The sequence below is a fragment of the Balaenoptera acutorostrata genome, chromosome X (assembly GCF_949987535.1).
Source record: "Balaenoptera acutorostrata chromosome X, mBalAcu1.1, whole genome shotgun sequence".
In the NCBI taxonomy this organism is placed as follows: domain Eukaryota; kingdom Metazoa; phylum Chordata; class Mammalia; order Artiodactyla; family Balaenopteridae; genus Balaenoptera; species Balaenoptera acutorostrata.
The window spans coordinates 89,476,436-89,497,829 of NC_080085.1; the positions used below are offsets into that span (position 1 = coordinate 89,476,436).

Consider the following 21,394-nt stretch of genomic DNA (forward strand, 5'->3'; position numbering starts at 1 on the left):
ATGAAATGCCTCAACCCTCTCAAGCACATGAGAAATGCATGGGCAGACAGGCTGACTCTCCCCTACTCTAAGGTACTGAGGTGAGATCCCTCCCACAGTGCACCTTCAGAAAGGGAGAGGGGGCAGTACAGTGGATGGATGAGAATCCCTATGGAAGCATGGTGAGAGGTGTGAAAAGGCCTGTTTCTCATTCACCTGTATGCAAATCTTGAAATTGTTCACGGTATGGTCTTTGGAAATGATTATGGACAAGAAGTAAAACATGTACATCCTCATCTTCCTCCCTTCCTTCCAAAGCCCTCCACCAGCCAGTCGGCATCCCTTGCAAAGCCTCTGTTGTTCCGGGTCATATGCCTGTTTCTGAGAGTCTCCAGGTAGAGCATCTGACTGAGTCACACCGCCTCCAAAAACCAATTCCTGGAAGCATATCATGTCCCCTCTCATCAGAATTTACTGACAAACTACCTATGGAGTCAAGCCTGATATATCTGCTAGGGATTGCCAGGGTCAATGGGGGTCAGGCAGGAAGGCAACCAAGGCCTTTCGGGCCTGGACCCACTGGCTCATGATTGGGGCAGGGAACAGCAATGCAGAACACACAACATACAACATGCAACATCACTCTTTATTATGAAAACAAACAGCAGTCGTGAGTGGGGAAAATACAGAAACAACTGACCCTTCAGGTGGCTATGTTACCTGGCCTACAAGGTAACTTTGGCTTCTTTGTCGGCCAGGTCTCCAACCCTGTTCATGGGCATGGCCTGAGGCTGGAGAAAAGAGAAACAATGATGATATGATGAAGACAAAGACGGCATCCAAGCGCTCCTTTTAGGGGATTTCTTTGAAGGCCTCCTCTGGGATCTTGCCTTCGGTCTGGAGAGAAGGAGTCGGGATGTCAGAAGAGCCAGCTCCCCACGTTCCATTCTTAGGCCACCAGCCTCCACCTTCTTGGCCTCCCTGAAGGCCCAGAAACATTCATCTTTACCCCCACTTGATTCCCAGACCTCACCTTGAGCATACTGAAGACCTGACCAGCTCTGGTGTAGTTTTATTTGTTGTCCTGAAGGCACCTGCAGTGGGAGAACAACAGGTGATCTCCATTAGTACCACAGTACAGTCACGCTGACCATGCAATGCCACCGCTAAATCTATGCCACTTTCTTGCTGGGACACATGTACCAGTATGAACACTATGTGTAATGACGAAGAAAGACCCAGTGAAAACCAAACCATCTATCACTAGCATTCATGCCCACTAGAATTCAAAACAGAAAAGTAGAGCTGTGCAAAAGAACAAGGGAACTTAATATACACTGATCAAGGAAGATGTTCAAGAAAATAACAAGTGAAAAATTTTTTTGCTTTTGTTTTTGTTTTTGTTTAGTTTTCCCTTCCCCCTCCCTGTGTCCTCAAGTCCATTCTATGTCTGCGTCTTTATTCCTGTCCTACCCGTAGGTTCATCAGAACCATTTTTTTTCTTTTAGATTCCATACTGGTCTTTTTTTTTTTTTAACATCTTTATTGGAGTATAATTGCTTTACAATGGTGTGTTAGTTTCTGCTTTCTAACAAAGTGAATCAGTTATACATATACATATATCCCCATATCTCTTCCCTCTTGTGTCTCCCTCCCTCCCACCCTCCCTATCTCACCCCTCTAGGTGGTCACAAAGCACCAAGCTGATCTCCCTGTGCTATGCGGCTGCTTCCCAATAGCTATCGATTTTACATTTAGTAGTGTATATATGTCCATGCCACTCTCTCACTTTGTCCCAGCTTACCCTTTCCCCTCCCCGTGTCCTCAAGTCCATTCTCTAGTAGGTCTTCATCTTTATTCCCGTCTTGCCCCTAGGTTCTTCATGACCTTTTTTTTTTTAGATTCCATATATATGTGTTAGCATACGGTATTTGTTTTTCTCTTTCTGACTTACTTCACATCTGTATGACAGACTCTAGGTCCATCCACCTCACTACAAATAACTCAGTTTCATTCATTTTTATGGCTGAGTAATATTCCATTGTATATATGTGCCACATCTTCTTTATCCATTCATCTGTCAATGGACACTTAGGTTGCTTCCATGTCCTGGCTATTGTAAATAGAGCTGCAATGAACATTTTGGTACATGACTCTTTTTGAATTATGGTTTTCTCAGGGTATATGCCCAGTAGTGGGATTGCTGGGTCGTATGGTAGTTCTATTTTTAGTTTTTTAAGGAACCTCCATACTGTTCTCCATAGTGGCTGTATCAATTTACATTCCCACCAACAGTGCAGGAGGGTTCCCTTTTCTCCACACCCTCTCCAGCATTTATTGTCTGTAGATTTTTTGATGATGGCCATTAAGTGAAAAATTTTTAAGTACAAGTTTCCAGCCATCTTTTTTTGAGATATAATGCACACACTATTTTAAAGAATACAAGTCAGTGCTTTTTAGGATATCCACAAGATTGTACAACTATCTAATTCCAAAATAATTTTATCACCTCGAAAAGAAACTCCTTAACCATTAGTGATCACTCTCTATTTCTCCCCTTCCCCCAGAACCTGGCAACCACTAATCTGCTTTTGGCCCCTGTGGATTTGCCGATTCTGGACATTTCATACTATATTCAACTTTTGTGACTGGCTTTTCACTTAGCATAATGTTTTCAAGGTTGATCATGTCATGACATATATCAGAACTGTACTTTTTTTTTTTGAGGATAAACAGCTAGTTTATTTTTTTTAATTAATTAATTTATTTATGGCTATGTTGGGTCTTCGTTTCTGTGCAAGGGCTTTCTCTAGTTGTGGCAAGCGGGGGCCACTCTTCATCGCGGTGCGTGGGCCTCTCTTGTTGCGGAGCACAGGCTCCAGACGCACAGGCTCAGTAATTGTGGCTCACGGGCCCAGCTGTTCCGTGGCATGTGGGATCTTCCCAGACCAGGGCTCGAACCCGTGTCCCCTGCATTGGCAGGCAGATTCTCAACCACTGTGCCACCAGGGAAGCCCCAGAACTGTACTTTTTTATGAGTGAATAATATTCTACTATATGGACATACCGGATTTATTCATCCATGCATCAGCTAAAGGATATTTGGGTTGTTTCCACTTTTCGGCTATTATCAATAATGCTGCTATGAACATTCCTGAACAAGTTTTAGAGTGAACATATGTTTTCATTTCTCCTGGTAGATACTTGGGAGTGGGATTACTGGGTCATTTGGTAACTCCGTGTTTAACATTTTGAGGAACTGCCAAATTTTTTCCCGAAGCGAGTGCTCCACTGAACCTTGATACCTGTAATATATGAGAGTTCTAATTTCTCCACATCCTCACTTATGCTTATCTTTTGTTTAATTGATTAAAGCCATCTTAGCGTATGTGAAATGGTTGTTTTGATTTGTATTTTCCTAATGATTAATGATGTTGAGCACGTTTTCATGTGCTTGTTGGTCACTTGTATACAATCTTTAGAGAAATATCTATTCAAATCCTTTCCCCATTTTTAAATTGGATATTTATCTTTTGGTTGTTGAGTTGTAAAATCCTTCAATATTCTAGATAGTAGATCTTATCAGATACGAGATTTGCAAATATTTTCTCCCATTTCGTGGGTTTTATTTTCACCTTCTTGATAGTGTCCTTTGATGTACAGAAGTTTTTACTTTTGATGAAGTGCAATTTATTTGTTTCTTTGGTTGCTTGTGCTTTTGGTGTCATATACAAGAAACCGTTGCCTAATTCAAGGTCATGAAGATATACACCTCTGTTTTCGTCTAAGTGTTTTTTTAAAATTTTATTGGAGTTTAGTTTACTTACAATGTTGTGTTAGTTTCAGGTAAACAACAAAGTGAATCAGTTATATATGACTCCATCCTTTTTCAAATTCTTTTCCCATATAGGTTATTACAGAATATTGAGTAGAGTTCCTTGTGCTATACAGTAGGTCCTTATTAGTTATCTATTTTATATATAGTAGTGTGTATATGTTAATCCCAATCTCCTAATTTATCACTTCCCCCCCAGATTTCCCCTTTGGTAACCATAAAGTTTCATTTTGAAAACTGTGAGTCTGTTTCTGTTTTGTAAATAAGTTCATTGGTATCGTTTTTATTATATTCCACATATAAGTGATATCATATGATATTTGTCTTTCTCTGTCTTACTTCACTTACCCAATCAAAAAATGGGCAGAAGATCTAAATAGACATTTCTCCAAAGAAGACATACAGATGGCCAAAAAGCACATGAAAAGATGCTCAACATAACTAATTATTAGAGAAATGCAAATCAAAACTACAATGAGGTATCACCTCACATAGGTCAGAATGGCCATTATCAAAAAATCTACAAATAATAAATGCTGGAGAGGGTGTGGAGAAAAGGGAACCCTCCTACACTGTTGGTGGGAATGTAAATTGATACAGCCACTATGGAGAACAGTATGGAGGTTCCTTAAAAAACTAAAAATAGAGCTACCATATGATCCAGCAATCCCACTCCTGAGCATATATCCAGAGAAAACCATAATTCGAAAAGATACATGCACCCCAATGTTCATTGTAGCTCTATTTACAATAGCCAAGACATGGAAGCAACCTAAATGTCCATCGACAGAGGAATGGATAAAGAAGATGTGGTACATATACACAGTGGAATATTACTCAGCCATTAAAAAGAATGAAATAATGCCATCTGCAGCAACATGGATGGACCTAGAGGTTATCATACTAAGTGAAATAAGTCAGTAAGAGTTTTTACAGTTGTAGATTCTACATTAGGTCTTTGATCCATTTTGAGTGAATATTTGTATATGGTGTGTGATAGGGGTCAAAATTCTTTTTTTTTGCATGTTAATACCCATGTGTCCCAGCACCACCTGTTTAAAAGACTATTTTTTTCTCCATTAATTATTTTGGCACCTATTGAAAATTAATTGGCTACAAATGTCAGTGTTTCATTCTGGACTCTCAGTTCTATTGCATTGACCTATCAAATGTCAGTGCCATGCAGTCTTGATTATAGTACCTTTGTAGTAAGTTTTGAAATTGTGAAGATCAGGACTTGTGAGTCCTCAGCTTTATTCTCTTTCAATATTGCTTTGACTATTCTGAGTCTATTGCATTTCCATGTGAATTGTAGAATCACCTTATCAATTTCTGGAAAGGAGCCAACTGGGATTTTGATAGATATGGTGTAGACTCTGTAGACCACTTTGAATAGTATTACCATCTTAACAATATTAAGTCTTCCAGTCTACAAACACAGAATGTCCTTCCATTTTTTTAGGTTTTAAGTTTTTCCAACAATGTTTTGAAGATTTTAAAGTATAAGTTTCTCACTTCTTTAGTTACATTTCTTTCTAAGTATTTATTCTTTTGATTCTATGATAAATCAAATTGTTTTCTTAATTTCAATTTAGGATTTTTCATTGTTAAGTGCATAGAAATACAATTGATTTTTGTGTATTGATCTTATATCCTGAGATTCTGCTGAACTTGTTTATGTATTCTTACATTTTCTTAGCAAATTTCTTAGGATTTTCCATATAAAAGATCATGTCATCTGAGCATAATACTATTTTGAAAATGCTTCACATATATCATCATAAAATTAGGATACGTTTTTCATGAGCTTCCTTTTTTTCTGGAAGCAAAATATCCAAATACTTATTTTTCCAAATTGTCTGTGTGTTCCCTTTTTAATTCCCTTATTCTCCCAGCTCCTGCTTATCCTCATGCAAACACAATACTCACTTTTGAGACCACTGGAGGTTCATCCCAGACTGAGTGGAGAAAGCTTGTACCATTTGCTGCTGCTCCCAGTAGAAACTGGGCATGGAGCTGGTGGAGGGTGTGGGTACTGGGATGGAGACTGCACTCTGGGTCTTTTTAGGGTTCACATCCCATACAAACAGCTCGTCATTCACGATGAAAAGACTGGAGGAAAAACGGTCACTCAGATAATTGGACAGATGAACACCACCACACCCCTAACAACAAACCTGCTCCCACTGGTACTCAGCAACCAGATTCCTTCCATTACCCTTCCTGTGTCTGTCCCCCAGGTTCATTGACTGGTACCTCTGCCCCTCCCCACAGAGCCCACCTTTGGAGAGACTGTCTACCACCTTCACTCGATTCATAGGTTTATCTCCAACCCACAAACAATTTCGCATTTACCCTTTACCACAGCCCAAGGGGTGGACGCTCTGATTCCCATTCTCGGAAGAAGACACTGAGTCACAGAGAGGTCATGTGACTTGACCAAGGTCACACAGCGAGTGAGTGTTGGGTCAAGGAGAGAACGCATAGGCCGATTCCAGAGCCCATGCTCTTCTTAACCACTAGGCTAGACTGCTCCTGGGATCTCCCTGCTGGCTTTCCACAATACCGAGTAAACCTAAGGTCTGCACCACCACACTCTCACGCCCCTGAGCCCAGGTGGGGATGGGCATTCCTGCCCACAACAGGGCTCTCACCTGGAATAGCCGGCAGGGGTAGCGATGAAGGTCCGAGTGAAGGCACGCACACAGCCCTGAGAACTTCCTTCCACTTCAACAGCAAACAAACAACAGTACCCCTTAGAGCCGCACGTGCTGTACACGCTCACACGGCGGTCCCCGGTCAGGCTGTGACTGGACACTCATGCTGAGAGGGCAGTTGTTCATGGAGGTCAGGGTGTCGGCAATGGGGATGGCAACTATAGGAGCAGTCTGCACCCAGTGACAGGGCCCCTGAGAACCACTACACAGGTTCACGGGATGCGTTTTTCACAGCCGCCCAAGAGGTGGATACTACTATCCCATTTTGCAAATGAGGAAACTGAGAGGTTAAGTAACGGACCAAGTTCTCAGAGTAAGTATCTGGGATGAGAGTCACCACACTCCACAGCCTGTGTCCCCAACGCCCAGGGTGTGCAGGGTAGACAGGCATGGACACAACTCAGACCTGGGTTGTCTGTGGGAAGCCTGAGGGCTGGAGAACACAGTGGGGAAGGGGAGGGAGGGGAGGGGAGGGGAGGGGGAGGGGAGGGAAATGAAGGGATGGGAAGGGAAGGGCAGAGGAGGGAAGGGAGGGGAAGGGAAGGGAGGGGAAAGGAAGGGAGGGGAAGGGAAGGGAAGGGAAAGGCAGGTAAGGGAAGGGAAGGGCAAGGAAGGGAAGGGAAGCGACGAGAGGGGTAAGGGAGGGGAGTGGAAGGGAAGGGGAAAGGAGGGGAAAGGCAGGGAAGGGAAGGGAAGGGAAGGGAAGAGATGAGAAGAGAAGGGGAAGGGAAGGGAAGGGAAGAGAAGGGAAGAGAAGGGGAAGGGAAGGGAAGGGAAGGGGACGGAAGGGGTCAGGGAAGCTGGGTGGTTCTGGGAATGAGCCTGGCCAGGGGGAGGCAGCAGTGGGGAATCTGGGAAGGGGGTCTACACACACTCACATTCCTTGAACACCCCGTTGACAGAGAAGCAGAGCATCCTTTCCTGAAAGGGAAGAGCCGAGGTGCCCACTCACCACCTGCACCTCCTACCCACCTGTGGCTTCCTGGGCCCGCCTGAGGGAGGAAGCAGGCACTCACCGTCTGGGACCACATGTCCACCACGAAGGAGCCGAAGTCATGCTGAGTCTTGGGCGGCACACAGAGGGTGTGCACAATGTCACGTTTTGTGTGCTTCAGCAGCTGGACCCGCAGGTCTATGAGGGGAGGGGAAGCGAGCGAAGGTCAGGGGCTGCCACGCCCTGGGCCCTATGATTGACCCCTTCACCGCCCTTTCCCACCCAGTCTTCCCATCACACACTCACGGGGGTCCTTGAGCTTCTTCATATTCCGGCTGTCCTTGAAGTACTCGCACAAGCTGCTTCTAGGAGACAAAGAGCAACAGTGGGTGGTGGGTGTTTGCAGGAGCTGGCCTGTGTCTGCTGGGGAGGCACACGGCCCAGGAGCAGAGCCTGTGCTGTGATACTCACGGGGCTGGGTCCTCGGGGTGGAAGGGAATGGTCAGGGAGAAGCAGGCCTGCTCGTGATAAGCACCCACGAGACCCTGTCGGTCTCCACAGTCATGGATCGAGTAGTACCTGAGGGGGAGCAATGAGGACAGTCTATCTCTGTGGTCTGGACCTCAAATGAGACTTGGAAACTCCCCTGAGCAGACCTGTGCTTAGGTGGCCTCACCTGTCCTCGCCCTCTCCCCCTTGCTCAGCTTCCCAGAGGTACTTACTGCTGCAGGAATTGCAGGACTAGGCTCTTCAGCTCATCGCATCCAAAGTAGCTGCCCTGGAATCAAAAGGCATTTGAGACTATGCAGTGGATAAAGCCTCCCTGCAACACCCCAAATGTCGTTTGATCCTCTTCCTCACCTTGCAGGGATTTAATACGCAGGGAGTGTCAACGTCAACAGTAACTGGTGACGGTAACTCCTGGCCATCCTGGAAAAGGGAAGAGGAAGTCAGGAGTGGAGACCAGGGGAGTGGCCCTGGATGATCCGGGAAAAGGATGGGCCCAGGAGGGTGAGGGTCAGAGGTCAGGTGTGAAAGGGCCCTGGAAATTCCATGGGAAAGCTTACACTGGATGTCTTCATCATGAGGTCCTGGAAGTCTCTAGTGTTATATTCAACTTGTGTGTGTGCGTGTGTGTATTTATGGGTATTTTTCCAGCAAGTCTATCCATGTCATTTTCAGGAGTCCATGCCCCCCAAAATGGTTAAGGTTCTGATGCTAATATGTGATCTAGGCAAGACCCAAAGGGCTTGAGGGCAGGTGCAGAGATCACCGACATTCATAAGAGACAATGATTTACGTAGGCACTTACTAGGCGTAATAACTTCGGGAAACGATCTCTGATGGCCCTGTCCAAAACCAAAAATAGAGAAGAGATGGTTGATAGTTCAAGGTTGCAATGCTTCCTTTGAGTGAAAACAGTCATACCATAAACAGAGATCAGTGTGTTCTGGCCCATCCAGCAGCGCCCTTTGCCCACCTCTGCTTCTGATTTTAAGGGTTTTCGGTCCACTTCCCTGTTGAGCACTGAGCATCTGTCAGCTTACTGTCTGAAAGGCACTGTCTCCTCATCTCTCTCAATACCTTCACTTTAATATTCCTTCCCTCCCTCCCTTCCTCTCCTTCGCCTGGGTAGCTTCCACCCAGGCTACCCGCACTCCCTTCTCCAGTGCCACAGGGAGCAGCATTTCAAATCCATACTGCAGGGCTTCCTTCTCCTCCCTTCCTTCCTCCAGGGCCCCACTGAAGGCTGTGGGGAGAAGAGGGAATGGGGTGGGAGCCCGGGCCTCTGCTACCTCACTGGGGGTCCAGCACTCTGGCAAGACCCGGACACCCCCCAGGGATGGCCCAGGATGCTGGGCCAGGGAGGTGAGTGAGGTGGGGCTCAGGGAGGGAGATGGAGGGGATGAAGGCAGAAAGGGAGTGAAGGTAGGAGGGGAGAGATGAGAGAGACATAGGGGCACAGAGACAAGGGAGAGAGAGAAAACAAAGGGAAGGGAAAGGAGCTCTCCCGTGGTCGGGGTCAGGGAAGAAGAGAGAAGAAAGGGGAAACGGCGCCCCTGTTGCGGCTCTTCGCCTGCCCCAGAATCGCCCAGACACACCAGGTAGGAATGGAAAATATGCCCATGTTGGGCTGGGGCCCCACTGGATGCTGGTTGAAACTTTGTCACCTGTGTGAGTTCAGCCAGACTTGGGCATGGGAACCAGGGCCGCCGTGGGGGCACATCTCCCCCAGAATGAGGAAAGGGTCAGGTCCCAGCTCAGTATGGGGCTGAGGATCCGTGGCCCACTCTTATGATCACCGTCTTCTCTCCTGATGACCCCTGCACCTGTCTGAGTTCGTTCTTTATCTGAGGAACCGTACCTGTCTCAGGCTGCCCAGGGCTCCTGTGAAGGACCAGATGGGATGACGTGACGTGTGCAGGGAGGGATGGAAAGTGCCCCTGAGAGCCCTGTCCTTCTGTCTCCTCTACCACCTCTGCCCTCTGCCTTCCACGCCTGCCTCAGGAAGCCCTCTGATCACTGGCGGGGGCCCACGTCTGGCCCCTTGACTCAAGGAGCCCTGCTTTTTCCCAAGGAGGGTCCAGCTCCTGGCATTGGGCCAGCAGAATGGATGTCATGACAGCAGCCACCCACGGCCTCAGCCCTCAGCATGGCGCAGGAAAGCCCCCATGTCAACCTGGGAGACGAGGGGGGACCCCTTTGGAGGAAGGGGAAGAGGGCCCCTCTCAGAACGGGGGAGGCAAACGCCATCTCAGCACGAAGAAGGAAGGCTTCTCTCAGCAAGAGGCCCTGGACTGGAGGACCCTTCTCAGTCCAGGGCGCCAGCATCTGGATCAAGGCTGGTCGCTCCTGGTCCTGGTGAGGAGGAGAAGCCCTGCTTCCTGCGGCACACTCTTGGGAGGCCTTGGCGGAACATAGCTGGGCGCAGAGAGCTGGAAACAGACCCCAGAGCCCCTGCAGAGGTGAGCAGGTCAGGGGAAGGAAACTCCTCACCGGTGATAGGCACAGAGAGAGCAGAAGGTGGGGCCTCTGATCCTCCCAGAAGACCAGGGCTGCCACCTTTGGCAAAGGGGCACTGTCACAGATAGTCTAGGCTCCCACGGGTGAAGGTCACCAGGAAGGGTGACAGGGTGTTCACACTGACCTTACATAGGTGGACTGGTCGGGGAAGGTGCCACACAATGGGTTCCCTTGCAGCCACAGCTCTTCAAGCTTCAGCCCTTGCATCTTGCTCAACTCCCACACAGACGTCAGCTGAGAAATATGGGGCGGAAGAGGGAAAAGGAATCCCAGGGAAAGAGGGACATCCGGCTGTCTGCACCCCCAGCGCCCTCCCTCCCCCACAGGTACCTTCACCTGCCTCCTGTCATCACTCTGATGGCCACTAACACGCCCCCTCCCCACTCTCAACCCAACTTTGATCTGGCTCCCTCTTCTCACCTTATTTTTGGAGAGGTTCAGGATCTTGACCGTGGGGGCCATCTGTATAATGTCAGACAGGCCATCCAGCTGGTACAGTTTGTTGCTGCTCAAGTTCAAGGACAACAGCTTTGGGGCAAGAAGAGGTAGAGTGAAGGTTACTATCTAGGACCTTGGAGACAAATCTGCCCTCCACCCCATCTCTTCCACCCCCTACCCTAATACCAGCACTGGGCCTACAGCCTCACCTCAGGGAAATTCTTTTCGATGGTTTGCAGGGTGGCGGACATGCAGCTTCTTTGATTCAGAATTATATCAATATTATGGCCCACCAAGTCTTCAGGAAGGAGAGGGGAGGGAATCAGATGGCTGAGTGGGGTCTGGGGCCAGCACCAGCCCCTCCCCACATTACCATCCCTAAGTCTCCCTCCAGGAAGACCCCTCTGCCCTCCCCCGCCCTAGAATTACTGCTGTCAGCCGTACCTGGGTCAACGAAGAGCCTCTGGAGGTCAAGAGCTTGCTTGTAGATATTAAATCGTTTGATCAAGGTCAGCTGCGGAGTGAGAGATGGAGAGAGCCGCTCTGAGGCTGTGGTGGTGGCAGGGAAATCGGGGGCGAGGGGGACGGGGGGCTGGAGGAAGGAGAGGTTGGTCTGAGGGTTGGCACACAAAATGTCTTGAGTCTGCATTACCTTTAGCTGCTCCATTTCTTCTGGCTTCAACTTATACCGCACAGAGTAGGGAGCAGCGGAGGGGCTGACAAACACAGGTATCTGCAGGAAGAAGAGGTGGGGTAAGCACCAGGAACTCTGGTTCCAAAGAAGACAACCAGCCCCTGGCCTGTACTCCTTCCTCAGGATGAGGTACAGGTAATGCCCGCGACACACACCTTTCGGCTCTCCTCGTCACAAATCTTGTAGCTGACATCCATCAATGCAGAGGCAGTGCTAGCTTCCTGGACAAAGAACCGAGCCCCATTTTTCACAAAGTGGAACTACAGGGATTGAATGCAACAGCAATAGTATCAGAAGCCAACAGACCCTGCTGAACCAGGTCTCTCTCTCCCCCTTCCCTGTGCCCACGCGTCTGGCTTCGGCATCCTCTCTTACGTCCACTGGAGTGAAGGGGACACTGCAATGGCGCTGGATTGAGTTCATTAGCCATGTCCTGTCATACTTTACCCCATAAGGAATCTAGGATGAAAAGAAGGGATGGGAGAGAGGACAGACAACAGGGAATTTAGGCTGGAGGATGAACCTTTTCCTGATCTTTTCCAGCCTTCTACTGAGCTTGAAAGGGCTTCTAAAGAAGGGACCACTGGCATGATTTCTTATGGGTGTGTGTAATATGGATTTCCTAAATACTCTTTCTCTCCAGTCAAACTCTCTTCCAAATAATCAAGGTGTCAGAGATGATCTTCCTTTTATAAATTTCCAGGAGATCCTACCCAGTGCAGACACTGCTTGCCCCTCAGACAAGGTCTCCAGAGGCTCGACCCTCCATCTCCCACACTCAGCTTGCCAAACTGAGACCTCCAATGTGGAGTTGCTCCATATCCTTGGCAGTAGTTTGCATCTTTGCTCTGAGACAGGCTCCTCCGTTCTCCTCACAGTCAGCCTGTTCCCTTTACACTGCTTCTCTGAATCTGCCCTTAGATGAACAAGATTGTTAACTCCTGGTCATAAAAAGGACAGATTACAAGCTGTCCCCAGTGAAATAAACCAGCATCTCTACATGAGACCAACACAACTCCCCCTGACTTTTCTCTCTTGCACATTCCATACATTTTTCAGGATACTCACGGTGACCCTGAACCAGCTCCCTGGGGTTCCATCTTGTGTGTTCTCCTGCATTTCTCTCTCCAGAGGTTTTCTGTTTCCCCACACAGTCATATGCATGTGGCCTTCACTGTCCAATCTCACTGTCCTCTCGTTGCCTCGGATGGTACAGGAAGAGCTGCAGGGGGGATGTGGAGAGAAGGAGGGTGAGTGGCCATACGTGCTAAGAAAGTCTTCTGTACACCCTCGTCTCTTTGACACCAGCACTACAATTAGGATTGCTCAACCATTATTTCACTTCTAGCATGCTTCAGTTTTGCAGTGACAGAAGAAAAACTAGTCCACGGAGAGTAAGAGAGGTGCATAGTCCCAGGGGCTGCTGTGTACAAACCCTGCTGCCTGGTCACTTACTGTCTTACTTCGGGGTCCTCCTGGACATCCCTCTTCACCACGTTTCCATCATCCTCCTGGAGGTGTGAGGGCTGAGGCTCACCCCCACCGTGTTCATAATGAGGGCTCCTCTTGCCAGAATTACCTGGGAAAGAACTACAACCTTTCTTTCTTCCTTGAGGTGGTCTACCACCATCACTGTATTCTGAAAAGAGGAACAAAAATACAAGTTTGAAGACACATCGGTGGTGCACTTACCATGTACCATGTCTTAGGTAACAGGATGGTAGGGCAGGCAAGTGCCAACTTGGCCTAAGGGACCAATCCCACAAACCTCAGAAAGGACACTCTTCTGCCTGTGCAGAGAGGACAGCCTTATCCGACAGATGGCACTATCAGGGGAAGAATCGAGGAGGAGCAGGATGAGGAAGAGGAGGACAAGGAGGAGAAAGAGGAAGGAGAAGGAGGAGGGAGGAGAGGACAACTGCCTTGAAACTTTTAACACAGTGGAGCAGGACTGATAAGGAACTGAGGTGTATGCGTCCATGGGTTAGACTGGACACCAGTCATATATGTACCAGGAAGGCACCCGAATCTTGCCTTCTCTCAGGACTTTCCAACAACCACACCAATACCTCTCTCGTGCTTCCCAAATCCAATCAGCCACCACACCGATTCCACTAACAACCAGCAAGCTAGCTGGACTTCCTTTGCCAGTGCACTAGGAGCTTTAATGTCAGGTGGCACTGATGTCACAGCCTCCTGAACTGTCTCCCTCCCTCCAGCCTTGCCCTGAACAATACTCTGTTTGAAAGAGCCAGGGTGAGCTCTCTTTTGGGCCAGCCTGAAATGCCTTTCAGCTCAGCAGGCAACTCTTCCTCACTTCAGCTCTTCTATAACAAGGGTGTGAATGATAACCTGGAATGATGTGTCAGCCACCATTTCCAAGTGTTTAGGGATTCTTCTTTTTGCTTTCTATTACTGGTTTCTAATTTGATTCCATCGTGGCCAGGGAACACACTCTGGGACATTTCAATTCTTCTTTTTTTTTTTTAATAATTTAATTTCTTTATTTATGTCTGCGTTGCGTCTTCGTTGCTGCACACGGGCTTTCTCTACTTGCGGCTAGTGGGGGCTACTCTTCGCTGTGGTGCACGGGCTTCTCGTTGCGGCGGCTTCTCTTGTTGCGGAGTTTGGGCTCTAGGCGCGCGGGCTTCAGTAGTTGTGGCACGCAGGCTTCAGTAGTTGTGGCACGCGGGCTCAGTAGTTGTGGCTCGAGGGCTCTAGAGCGCAGGCTCAGTAGTTGAGGCGCACAGGCTCAGCTGCTCCGCGGCATGTGGGATCTTCCTGACCAGGGCTCGAACCTGTGTCCCCTGCACTGACAGGCGGATTCTTAACCACTGCACCACCAGGGAAGTCCCTCAGTTCTTTTTGAATTTACTGAGGCTTGTCTGATGGTCGAGGAGATGGTCTAACTTGGTGAATGTTACAGAGACCCTCGGGGAAAAACCTGTACTCTGCTGTTGGTGGGCAGACTGTTCTATTTATGTCATGAAGATCTCGTTAGTTTCCTGTGTTATTCAGGTCTCCTATATCCTTGCTGATTTTCTCTCTGGTAATTCTGTCACTTGCTAAGAGGGAGGTGGGTGTGGAAGGCCCCCACTGTAATTATAGATCTGGCTCTTTCTCCTTTCAGCTCCACCAGTTTTTGATTCATGTACTTTGAGGCTCTGTTGTTTGTGTTCATACACATTTAGGATCTTTATGTCTCCCTGGTGTCCTGATCCTTTCATCATTCTGTAAGGCCTCTCTTTGGCTCTTGTTCATTTTCTTTGCTCTGACATCTACTGTATTGGATACTGAAGCCACAGGCACGCTTAGAAAGTGTCCTGGTTATACCTCACCTTTTATTCACTCCTAGGAGTTGTGTTGTTGTTCACCCCTCCGCCCACAAATTCTCCCCTCCAACATATCTAATTCACCATGGGAAAAGATTTGGAAGTTTTTCGGCACCTGCAGAAATAAGATCGTGTCAATTCTCTTCCCCATAGGTGGATTCACTAAGGGTATTTTATTTTTAACACATTCCACTGAAACAGGGAACCAGCAGATAATCATACCAGTGGCTTGTGGGGAGGGAGGATTATGGTAATTACACTGTTAGAAACCAGCTTCCTTTGGGTTGTAATACTTAAGACTCTCCAGGTTTGTGGGCTGTGCCTTTTGTACATTAACTATTCCATGTTGTCTCAGGGCACGCTTACGAGTAAAGATCCGTCCAGGGCTGATCACTCCACGATGGGGTGATTACGACCAGGCCTCAGATGAACTCCTCTGAGGAGCCGTTGCTTTCCCTGTGTGGCCCGCTGTCAGGGCAATCCTGCTACTCACAACCTTGGGACTTTCCCTGTGTGGCACTGGAAGTGAAAGTAAACACAGATAGGGCATTGGACCCACAAATGCCACTTGCTCGGCTATTTACAATAGCCAGGTCATGGAAGCAACCTAAATGCCCATCAACAGACGAATGGATAAAGAAATTGTGGTACATATATACAATGGAATATTACTCAGCCATAAAAAGGAACGAAATTGAGTCATTTGTTGAGACGTGGATGGATCTAGAGACTGTCATACAGAGTGAAGTAAGTCAGAAAGAGAAAAACAAATATCGTATATTAATGCATGTATGTGGAACCTAGAAAAATGGTACAGATGAGCCAGTTTGCAGGGCAGAAGTTGAGACACAGATGTAGAGAATGGACATATGGACACCAAGGGGGGAAAACTGCAGTGAGGTGGGGATGGTGGTGTGCTGAATTGGGCGATTGGGATTGACATGTATACACTGATGTGTATAAAATTGATGCCTAATAAGAACCTGCAGTATAAAAAAACAAACAAAACAAAACAAAAAAAAATGGTTATGATGGTAAATTTTATGTTATGCATTTTTACCATAATTTTTAAACCTGTACATTAGAGTGTGATTACTCAAAAGGAAATATTAAGAAAAGTTTTTGTTTGGATATGTAAATACAAACGTAAAGAAGTCAACATAAAGAACACGTGAGAATGTCAACTGTGCTTATGAGTAGGTGTTTGGAATGCACAAGAGGTGTACTTTCATGTCCCTGCTCTACTTGTATAAAAGGCTGGGTCAGGGTTTTGCCACGGGCTTGGGGGGAAGCACTATTGCTACTGACTCATTACCTAGCATAATAGAAACAATTACTGATAATCAGATCCACCTGTCTTCTCTCTGATTATTAAGCTACATCACTTTGGACAATTCACCCGACTTCTCCTGATCTCAAATTACTTACATGTAAAAATCAGGGATTAGAGCTAACCACCACCTCAATCAAGATATAAAGCATATACCACACTCCAAATGGTTCCCAGTTAATCTTTCCATCTCCCAGCTCCATATAAACCTTGATCTGCTCACAGTCCCTATATATTCATTTTGCCTGCTGCAGAATTTCTTGTAAACGGAATCATACATACTGCACACCTTTGTGTCTGGCTTTTTAAAGCCAGCATCATGTTTTTGAAATCCGTTTATGTTCCTGCCTTTTTTATTGCTGAGTAATATCCCACAGTATGGGTTGTAGTTCTCCACCTCGTTTACACAGTAGAGCCCCTTGGGGAGTTTGAGAATGCCACCAGCTCCAAGCTATACCCACAATAATTAAAGCAGAATTGGGTTGAGACCCAGGCACCCACATTTTCTAAATTCTCCACGTGACTGCGGTGTGCTACCACAGTTGAAAGCTACTGTATTAAAGTATCAGCTTTTGGTTTATGCTTGCCAGAGACCCTAGGAATGGATGCCACCTCATTTTGCTGGCTTTCCACTCTGTTGTTTTAGGGACCTAGTGATTCCATTAGCTTAAATTAGAGATTGGCAGACTACAGCCCATGGGCCAAACCTGGCCTGTGGCCTGTTTTTCTAGGGCCTGCAAGCTAAGAATGGTTGTTACATATTTAAATGGTTACAAAAATAATATTTCTTGACACGTGAAAATTATTTGAAATCCACACGCCAATGTCCACATGCAAAGTTTTATTGGAACACAGCCATACTTGTCTCTGGAGCCTTCCGCTCTACAACAGCAGAGCTGAGTAGTTACGAAAGAGACAAACTGGCCCACAAAGCCTCAAATATTTGTCACCTGGCCCTTTCCAGGGAGTTTGCTGAGCTCTGGCTTAGAGCAAGTGTCCTTAAAGCAAATGCACAGTAACTGTGGTAAATGGCTGACGGTCCCTTTGGCTAAGCCTGGGAAGAAGATTTACTGCAGTAACTTGCGACTTCACCATAGGGTCCTTCCTCAGTAGTCCACTCATTCATGGTGTTCTGGCTCAAGTGTGGGAATTGAGTAAGGGACTACCATTTTGCCATCAAGATAGGTCAAGTCACCGCCAGACCTAGAGCTTGATTTCTTTATTTTTATGTTCTTATATGTTATTACAAATATTTATTTATATTTTATTTATTTTTACACTGATCAAATGCAACTTTGGAGTATGTCAGATATTTCAAGATCCAAGGGATCTGTTGATCAATTAGCCACATTCAGAGGTTGCTACAGGTCAAACCAATGTGACTACCCTTCCATCCTTGCTGTTTATTAGGTAAACAGCACTCACCTTGAGGCAGGAGATTAAGTGCTCCTACTGGGCCTGCAACACCAGAACCCCAACATCTCCACTCAAATGAGGGTGACCATGTCAATGGCAGAATCTCCCATCTCATCTGTGGCCTACACAAGTCAGCCACTTCAGAACACTTCACAGATGAAGATGCCCTCCACACTAATGTGTTTCTCAATGCTGTGGGGGAAAGGAGTGTCCTCTGGGTCCCAAACAGCAGCTGCCTGGTCCACCAACACATTGACTTCAAAGGCATTTCAATTCAAGTGACCACAGGTGGTAACTCTTGAAACCGAGTCCCCCTAAAACCGCGTTCCCTTGCCAGGTTGATGATTAACTTCTCTATCCAAAACTTTATTCCCTCTCTTGTCCCACTCAGGATCCCCTCAGGATTGAGGAGTATCAAAGAAAAGGGGGGACTGACGCTGAACAGAACCCTTCAGGGCCGTCCTGGGTACAAAAGCCCCGCTGTGTTCCCTGTTTCTTGTCTGTAGAAAAAGGCTTTGGCCTCCTAGGCCTTCCCTGAGTTCCAAAGAACAGACTCAAGCAGTTACTAATTAGGGAAGTGAGGAAATGCAGAAACAAAGGAAAAGCAGTCAAAGAAACGAAATTGAGTTATTTGTAGAGAGGTGGATGGACACAGAGTCTGTCATACAGAGTGAAGTTAAGTCAGAAAGAGAAAAACAAATACCGTATGCTAACACATATATAGGGACTCTAAAAAGAAATGGTCATGAAGAACCTAGGGACAAGACGGGAATAAAGACACAGACATACTAGAGAATGGACTTGAGGATACGGGGAGGGGGAAGGGTAAGCTGGGACGAAGTGAGAGAGTGGCACGGACATATATACACTACCAAACATAAAACAGAGAGCTAGTGGGAAGCAGCCGAATAGCACAGGGAGATCAGATCGGTGCCTGGTGACCACCGAGAGAGGTGGGATAGGGAGGGTGGGAGGGAGGGAAGGGGTGGGATAGGGAGGGTGGGAGGGAGGGAGACGCAAGAGGGAAGAGATATGGGGACATATGTATATGTATAACAGATTCACTTTGTTAGAAAGCAGAAACTAACACACCATTGTAAAGCAATTATACTCCAATAAAGATGTTAAAAAAAAAAAGAAAGAAAGGCAGTCAAGAAACAATAGTGCAGTGATAAAGCAGAGTCGTAGTTTCTCCGCAAGAGATAACAACTTGATACATATCTTTGAGCTGCTATGCAGAAACTAAGATCCCCTGCCCAGGTGGAGGACGGTGACTCCATGCTGACCACAAGCACACAGACCCCAGACTGGTTAGAACCAGAATGCTGATGATTAAGATCCCTGAAACAGCACCCTGTTTCTTCACCACCAACCAATCAGAGGAAAGTCATGCACCCTGCAGCCCTCACCCCAGATGTTGCCTTTAAAACCCTTCCCTGAAAGTCAGCAGGGAGTTAGAGTCTTCTGAACACAAGCAGCCAGTTCTCCTTGCTTGGCACCCAGAAAATAAACACTGTACTTTCCTTCACCAACAATCCAGTGTCAGTAGATTGGTTTTGCTGCGCAGCAGGTGACTGGACCCAAGTTCTGTCCGGTAACGCAACTGCAACTCTTTCACCATTGTGTGCCATGGAACACTAATGATTCATCCTCTATTACCAACTGGGTCCTTACTATCTTCAGATCCACCTAGACTGGATGACCTATCCCCGACCCCCACTTCCTTCAGGGCCCTTTGCTTGCAACCAATTTTGGTGTCAAGTACTCTATTAATCAAAGTTCCCACTTCCTTATGCCAGATATTCATTCTAGCTATTTTATAAAAATAAGACATCTTTAATAAAACATATCACACAGCTTACAAAAATTCTGTGAGGGCCAGAAAAGTGGGCTTGGATGCCGCACAGCCAGGGGAAGCCCCCTCACACCATGGGACTGGTATAGCTGAAACACCCCTGCTGCCTAGGAGCTAACCAACATGTATGACAGAGACTGAATTCTAGGCACTCTGCTGTGGCTGCCCGTAAAAGCCAGAGACCTCTCCCATCATACAAAGCTGATCCTGCCTGTGGCTCCCACATTACTCAGTTCCACCTCCAAGTTTCACTATGGTGCATAGGCTTGATACATAGAGATTTTCTTTGGGACCCTAGACAAAAGGGGGTCTAGGAAACACACACACACAGACACACACACACACACACACACACACACATACGAACGTAGGTCTCCATTCTTGTTTTTAGCTTTCCAGGTCTCTACAGTACAGGAAAACATGTAAGAGTGTTTATGAGTGTTGGAATAGTTGCCAGCTGAGCCAACTTGAGGTATATTCCACAGGACCAATTTTTTTGCTCTCGTAAATGGTATACTCACAATGAAAATATTATTTTCTATTTCGTGCAATTATCTTGTGTATATTAGTCTTGCATCCAATAAACTGGTTAATCACTATTATTATAATTTTCCATAGAGCCTCTTGAGTTTTATATGAAGACAATTATACTCACAGGTTTGTTCCCTTTCACTTTTACACATGTATTAATTAATGTATGTATGTATTTTGGCTTACTGCAATGCCTAGGAGACTCAGTAAGATGTTGAACAGAAGTGATTATATGAATCATCTTTGCCTCTTCTGAGTTTGAATGGAATGCTTTTAATGTCTCACTATTACGTACGGTGTTTGTTGTAGTTTTTGTAAAGTACACATTATCATTTTAAAGAAATATCTTTCTATTCCCAGTTAGCTAAGAGTTATTTTTGTGGTTGTTTAATCTTGATTGGTTGTTGAATTTTATTGCATGCATTTTTTTTCTGGAATCTTTGTGATAATCATCCTTTTCTTGCTCCTTTACCTATTAATGTGTTGAACTACATTATGAATCTCCTAATGTTAAACCAACATTGCAAGTTTGGTATAAGCACAACTTTGCCCTGCTGTATTATCTGTTTTAGCCATTGCTGGATTAAGTTTGCCATTATCTTATTTCTATTTTTGGCATTTTTATAACTAATTAAGATTCACCAGTAATTTTGCCTTCTCATGCATGCTTTGTCAAGAATAAGCTTAATATTAATATTTTCTGTTTCCCCAATATAAAGTTCTTTTTTCTAGAATTTACCCATTTAGTATTAATTTTCAAATTATCAGCATATCTTTTTCATAATATTATCTTTTAAATCTTTACTGTCAGTATAAGCAAGACACCTTCTTCGAAAGTGGCTTATCTGTGCCTTCTAATTTTCTTGACCCATACTGCCAAAGCTTTCCTTATTTTTTTATATTTTGAAAGCACTAACATCTAGCATTTTTACTCAACTCTTCCATATCTGTTATCGATTTCATTAACTTTGGCTCTGACTTTTATTATTTTTTTCTTGCCAATATGGAAATGCATGAGATGATTTGTAACAAGTATGCGACAAATCCACAGTCTTTTCATCTACCGTCATGTTTTCTTTTATAATTGCTATCCTCGAATAGCACGGATATCCAAATATCCAGTACATTTAATTGCTTGGAAAAGACCTGTGGCTTACCAATGTGGGGGGTTTAATTAAATCCATTGTTGGAATATCAGATGATTAAGGGAGATGGAACTGCAGCATTGAAGCAAAGGAACTGCTATGATAAGTACGTATGAACTTCATTGAAGAGGAGAGCATACAATATAGAAAGGAGTAGGAACAGA

General features: G+C 45.9%; 1 protein-coding gene across 1 annotated transcript; it reads right to left on the minus strand.

Moving 5' to 3' along the window:
- Positions 1–1,051: 1,051 nt before the first annotated feature.
- Positions 1,052–12,785, minus strand: LOC103013453 (nuclear RNA export factor 2-like). The gene is made up of 18 exons (XM_057538132.1): positions 12,690–12,785; positions 11,997–12,080; positions 11,771–11,881; positions 11,580–11,660; positions 11,372–11,441; positions 11,137–11,225; positions 10,910–11,017; positions 10,614–10,723; positions 8,778–8,814; positions 8,327–8,395; positions 8,188–8,243; positions 7,937–8,044; positions 7,772–7,830; positions 7,548–7,663; positions 7,410–7,452; positions 6,469–6,541; positions 5,744–5,926; positions 1,052–1,073 (listed from the first exon to the last, which is right to left on the minus strand). The coding sequence occupies exons 1-18, from the start codon at positions 12,783–12,785 to the stop codon at positions 1,052–1,054; spliced, it is 1,515 nt and encodes a 504-aa protein (XP_057394115.1).
- Between the last annotated feature and the right edge of the window lie 8,609 nt (positions 12,786–21,394).